Source organism: Pseudochaenichthys georgianus, chromosome 6 (assembly GCF_902827115.2).
Source record: "Pseudochaenichthys georgianus chromosome 6, fPseGeo1.2, whole genome shotgun sequence".
Classification (NCBI taxonomy): domain Eukaryota; kingdom Metazoa; phylum Chordata; class Actinopteri; order Perciformes; family Channichthyidae; genus Pseudochaenichthys; species Pseudochaenichthys georgianus.
Genome location: NC_047508.1, coordinates 35,168,186 through 35,174,325, shown reverse-complemented (window position 1 = coordinate 35,174,325; position 6,140 = coordinate 35,168,186). Strand labels below are relative to the sequence as shown.

At 44.1% G+C, this 6,140-nt stretch overlaps 1 protein-coding gene across 1 annotated transcript in view; it reads left to right on the top strand.

Moving 5' to 3' along the window:
* The window catches only part of tubgcp6 (tubulin gamma complex component 6), a 32,882-nt gene continuing 26,742 nt past the window's right edge, over positions 1–6,140 (top strand). Inside the window, exons 1-5 of the mRNA XM_034085517.2 lie at positions 1–243; positions 886–1,724; positions 1,907–2,070; positions 2,595–2,808; positions 4,917–5,075. Of these exons, the coding sequence (XP_033941408.1) occupies positions 906–1,724; positions 1,907–2,070; positions 2,595–2,808; positions 4,917–5,075 (1,356 nt within the window). The 5' untranslated portion in view covers positions 1–243; positions 886–905. The remainder of the gene's footprint in view (positions 244–885; positions 1,725–1,906; positions 2,071–2,594; positions 2,809–4,916; positions 5,076–6,140) is intronic.

Sequence of the window (6,140 nt, the reverse complement as noted above, 5' to 3'; positions counted from 1 at the left end):
GAAGCAACTAGCTAGTGACAACAACATTACAGCATATTTAGTGGCGCTAATATGCTGTAAAAAGAAACCCCAGACAAATAAAGACGTTCCGGGGCACCTTCTGGGTTCCGCATGCTTGGCATACAAGCTAAGAAGAAAATACAGTTCATCCGTGGGGTTTTGCTAATAACAAACGCTAGCATGTGCTGGAAGGATGTATGATTGAAACTGTCAAAAATCAACTAAAAACATCATCTCGATAGGGTAAATAATCACGATTAGCATTGTTTTAACTCTGAATTGAAAAGGTCTGGCTATTTCAATATGCAGTTTGATATACAGAGGTTACTGATAGCTAACTTAGCTAGCTTTTTACCGTTAGCTAGTGCAATTCTTCTAACTTATATCTAACGTTACTGTGTATTTAAGTTTATTTAGATTTTCCGATGAGATATTACAGCAGCAGTAGTCAGACTATACTGTTGACATCTTGTGTAATAAACCTATAGTATGCAATATATACACTTTTTTTGGTTTGTTTTTGGCAATACTACTGTGCGATAATCATCATATTTTTGATGTGCAAAACATAATTTGTTATATCTCCTTAATATGTTCATTTAGCTATTTAATGCTGCTAGTCATTTGTAGCCATGGATGTGTACTAATTTGTCTTTATTTAATGTATCACTTATGTGTGCTTTCCCTCTATATTTAACAAGTTAGCTCACTCTTTATTATTGCTTGCCTGTTTTACCTGCTATGTCACTATTCCCGTAACACTGTCAATGTCCCCGCTTTTGGACTAATACAGGAATTTTGATTATATTACTCTGGTTATTGTGCTCTATGAATTCCAGTTCTTAAAACTATACCAAATAACCAGATTGTGTTCCACTCACACAGGCTGAGGTAGCACTGCCACCATGTACTCCAGCCCCAACAACCGCATGAAGTCCAGCAGCAGCAGCAGCAGCAGCAGCAGCAGCAGCAGCAGCAGCAGCAGCATCACTGAGCTGCTGGGGGCCCTGTGTGACAGCAGCCTGTCTGGGGTGTCATGGAAACGCCGGGCCCTCGGTGGAGTCTCACGGGACGGTTTCCGCCGAGCTCTGAAGAAGTGTGCCTACGGCGCCCTGCTGTCCAAGCTATTTCAGGATGACACCAAAGTGTCTGCCTCAGGAGCCCAGAGCGCCACAGCCAATACACCGGCCAAAAACAAAATCCTCATGATAAGTTTTGACTTGCGGGTAGCAGGGTGCCGAGAGGAAGCGGAAAGGTTGGAAGAGAAACTGGGGATGCTGATGGAGGGAGAATCCTCTGGACTGAAGGAAGTAGACGCAGTCCTTGAGCTCTTGGTACATCTTGCCGGGTCTGCACCTCCACCTCCTACCTCTTTCAGTAGAGACTACATGAGACGGGAGAGGCCCGTGCTGCGGAGGCCCCCCCCCTGGAGCTACCAGAGCGAGGAGCTGCAGAGGCTCGAGGCCCGGTCGTGGGGTCTAGTGTGTGGAGAGGAATGGAGGAATTTGGAGAGTTTGTGTGGAAATCAGAGGTTGATGGATGCTCCTCCAGGCACAGGACTGCTGGCTCTGAGAACTAAATTAGAAGTGGAAGAAAGATTTGAGAGGGAGACCAGGATGACACTGTTTGGAGCGCTGCAGCACACTCGCACCTCAGACATTGACATAAGACTAGACCTCCCTCCTGTTCCCAGTAATATTGATGTTACTGGACTGGCTTTAAAGGTACAACACTACTTCTTATTTAAGCTAATCCATGCTCTTTAATTTGAGTTTTAAAATAGGTGTGGGTCACTTCAGGTTCACTTAACATTCCAGTGACCTTATGTTTACACTAGTGTTTGATTTAGGATCAAACCCCAGTGTAATGTTATCGTGTCGTTGGGATTTATTGTTCTCTGTTGCAGATCCCCTCATGTTTATATCAGTCTGAGGATGAGGGCTTCCAGTCAGCTTCCAACATGACCCCAGACTCTCAGTCAGAGACCAGCCCCGTTCCAGATGTTGATATATGGGAGGCTCTCCGCACGTTCGAGCCTGGGAGACGCCGCTGCTGGGAGTCTGTTGGCTGGTATGTGACACATAAAGTGCAGTGTTTCAAGTTTGATTTAAAGCATACAAACTTTTCACTATTATCTAGATTTGAAACAGTTAAAGAACACATGTTTTCAATGAAGTAGGGACTAAAACTTAGAATTATTGCTATTTGTATTCATTAATAGTTCATTCATTTTTTATTAAATGATCTATCATCTACTCAAAAAAATAAATATATTGGAAAATGGTTAATACCCTTTACATGATCTGGAGGGATGTAATGTATGTGTTTGTATGTCAGACCTTCGAAAGATATGTAATTTACAACCATCTTAAACTGAGATAAGCCGTTTTAAAAAAAAGATTCAACACTTTCTGCTTGATAAATGACTTGTGATCAAGGAATTTGACGTGTGGATAATTAGTTGTTGATTGACTTAATTATGGTATCCAACGTTACACACAAAGAGAGTTTACAAAGTAGCAGATGGAGTATAGTCTACAAAGTTAACACTGTTTTAGAGTTTCACATATTGTTCCTTGTGTTTTTTCGACTAGCCCACCGGGGAAAAGAGAGTCCCTTTATCTGACAGAGGGAGGCAGGGAGTCCTTTGACCAGCTCTATCGTCTGTGGGAGGGGGAGATGAGGGTGGTCAGCACGGCGACCCCCTCTCCTCTCCTCCCTCTGCCCCTGGACACTCAGGCCCAGCTGGTGTTCGACCTCCTCAACGTCTTGATCGGAGTGGCCTCCATTACCTTCCCTCTCAACCAGGTGCATTTCATTACCCTTATTTATCAGTCCCTTAAATGCAGTAAAATGCAGTTGTTTTAGGGTTCTGTCAGACTGAGGTGATAAAAGTAAATATAGTGATAAAAGCATCGTGACAGCATGCAATTACCCAAAAACTCAGAGAAGAGAAACTGGGAGCCGAATCAATGGACCATTTGTGCATGTGTGACATAAATAAACCCAATTGACTGCTCAAAAGCTAGCATACAAAACAACTACGAAAAGAAATAACGTGACAGTTTCAAGCACAGTTAGGCTGCGGCCCCACGAGGACGAAAACGGCTAAACGCATAGGATTAACGCAAACGCAATCGCAAACGGCTTCCGTCCACATGCAATAATTATCCGGATAGTGTCTGCCCACACGAGACCGCTCCGTTTAGCTCCAACCGCTGGAGAAGCTGCAGTACATATGCAGGAGCCTCTACGTGGCGCTGTAACTTCCTCCACAAAAGCAGCGAAGAAGCATGGTTGTCATGGTTGCCCTTCTGTTTATTCTCCGCGGTGGGGGCCGAGGGAACCGGGCAGAGTTTTTCGCCAGTCAGCGTGTATTAAAGTTGAAATCTTCCGGACAAAATTATAAAAGTGCCGGTCAAAGGTCTTCTTTGTTATTTATTGAGCTTTAAAACAAATGAATAACGACTCTATATAATATATGATAAAATACACGGAGCCTCTCTTTTTCCTCCTTCTCTTCGGACAGCGTCAGTGTCTGTCTCATGCAGCAGCTGATCCAGTAATGAGTGACCCGGCCGACAGTAAAAAATAAACATATTTATAACTAGTTTGAGAGGTAATTAAAATAGCTAAGGGTGATGATCTGACTTGAAGTGTGTGTTTTGCTGCAGCGGGAGGAGCTGTAGGTGGGCAGAGCTGCGTGTCTCCGTCCTGTCAGATTAGACTTCACTCGCGAGAGAAAGATAAATAATCTGAATTCAGGATGCAGTTTACTTTGACGTGGGGGTGAGCAGCAGAGGTGGGGAGAGGCGGGGCTATTGCCTCATCATTATTGCTGTAGATGTTGCACAAACAACTGTAGCATGGTCAATAGCGTCCGGAGCACGATAGCAACTCTGCGATCCGCCATTGTTGTTGTTGTTGGTGGCGAAACACTTCAGCACTGGCGCGGGGTAAGCGGAGGTGAGCAGAAGAGGTGGGGAGAGGCGGGGCTATTGCGCAATCACTATCAGTGATCTGAAAATGTCCGTATAGGGCGCACACACGGAGCTGTTTGACCCCCCAGAGAGTGGCGTATGCATTTCTATCCACCTTGGGACCCGTTGTCGTTTCCTCAGTCGTTTAGTGCCATATTCGGTCGTCCTCGTGTGGCCGAACGGTCTATATGACACTAAACAGTAACGCAAACGACCGAATTCGTCCTCGTGGGGCCGCAGCCTTAGTCGCCTGACTACATTAAATGATGAGGAAATAAATTAAAATACTCCTAATTCCAAAAAAACGAGTGCTCTTTTGTTGCTTTATTGTTTCACATTAACTTTTTTATATCTCCAGAAGATTATAGTTATTTACTACATAAATTGAATCCATCTTCTTTTCTTTTTTTTAACTCCCTTAGCACCTTGTGTACTCGCTGCCTAGCAGACTTCCTCATTAACACGCAGGCTGCTAGAAGAGGTGCACACTAACAGGAACACCTCAACAATTTAATACAATAGTCTTGCATCAGATGCTACTCCAGCAAGGTTTTATAACCATATCATGTCGAGACTGTCAGAGAGATGTTTATTAAACTCGAAGGTAATCTTTGAGGCTGTGGTTTGTGGTAGTGTTTTGCTAGATTGGAAAATATTGTCTGGTATTTCTGTCCCCCCTGAAGGGTCCTGTCTGTATCCAGTTCTCATAAATAAATACGGGAAGGACAACATAACAAACACCTGATTATGTATTGCGGTCTAATATAATAGCACAGCAAACCATGCCTTCCGATATCATCATGGAGGTGTCTCGCTAACAGCCTCAAAAACAATTCAATATTATAAGCTTTGCTGCAGGGCGATTTTATTAGATCTTATTAGATGGTTATTCATTATCCTTTTCCGCCATCTTTAAAAATGCAATGTCCTCCACAGAGTATTCAGTTTGACGTCAGACCGGGTGTGTGTGTGTCCGGAGCATCTCCAGAGAGTGTGTCTCGTCTCTTGGGAGAGCTGGCCCACTACGGCACCCACTACCTGAGGCTAAGTCGCTTTTCTCTGCAGTGTGCTGACAAAAAAGGCCTTGTCTTTCAGGTATGTTTGTGTAAGCGTTATAATTACTGTTTGGCCTGCTCGTTCTACCCCTCCTTTTTCTACCCTTACTCTGCATGGGACTATTGTTGTAAGCACTGTTGGGAACTTCAATTTAGTTATTTATAATTTTTCATTAAAGGACGATTTGAGTAATAAATTAGACAAATATGTCAACAATTCATCCACACAAACAATCTAAAAACACAACTTAAAGTCCATTTATCACTCTATACTTAAAGGGGACCTATCATGCAAAATGCACTTGTGTACGTCTTTTATACATGAATATGTGTCCCCGGTGTGTCAGGGAACTCACCAAGTGTCAGAAAACACAACCCTCTCTCTTTTCCTCCATACCCAAATCTCTAAAAACGGGGCTGCAACGGAGCTGATACAGATTTGAATTGTTCTGACGTCAGAAAAGGGGTGCTCCGCCTATATGGGCAACTCTCCACCTACCAGGGGAATGAGAGACCGCTCGAAAGCGCTGGGGACGCTGTAGTACATATGCCAGGCCTGTAAGTGGCGCTGTAGTCTGCCACAAAAGCAGCGAAGAAGACTTCCCGTGCATGGTTGCCATAGTTGCCCTTCTGTTTATTCTCCGCTGTGGACGCTGTGTCTTTTTTTCTCCCTCCCCGAGGCAAGCGTTTGCTCCTGCTGTAATTCTCTCCAGTTTGCCACCAGCAGATGACAAACACCCACCTCTCCGCCTCTTCCAAGGAACGAGGGGACCGTGCGGCAGAGTTTCAGTTCGATTTTTTTTCCCCCATCAACATGTCCATTAAAGTTGAAATCTTCTGAAAAAAATTAGAAAAGTGCTGGTCAAAGGTCTTCTTTGTAATTTATTGAGCTTTAAAACAAATGAATAATGACTCTATATAGTCATATAAGAATAAAACACGGAGGACGGAGCCTCTCTTTTCCTCCCCCTCTTCTGAGAGCCCAGCAGCTGATCTCCCTCTCCTGCAGGGGGGCGTGGTCAGCTGCAGCTCATTTGCATTAAAGCCACATCACAGAATCAGCCCTTGCAAAAATGGGGCTGGAAAAGAGCAAATAGCGCGAAAT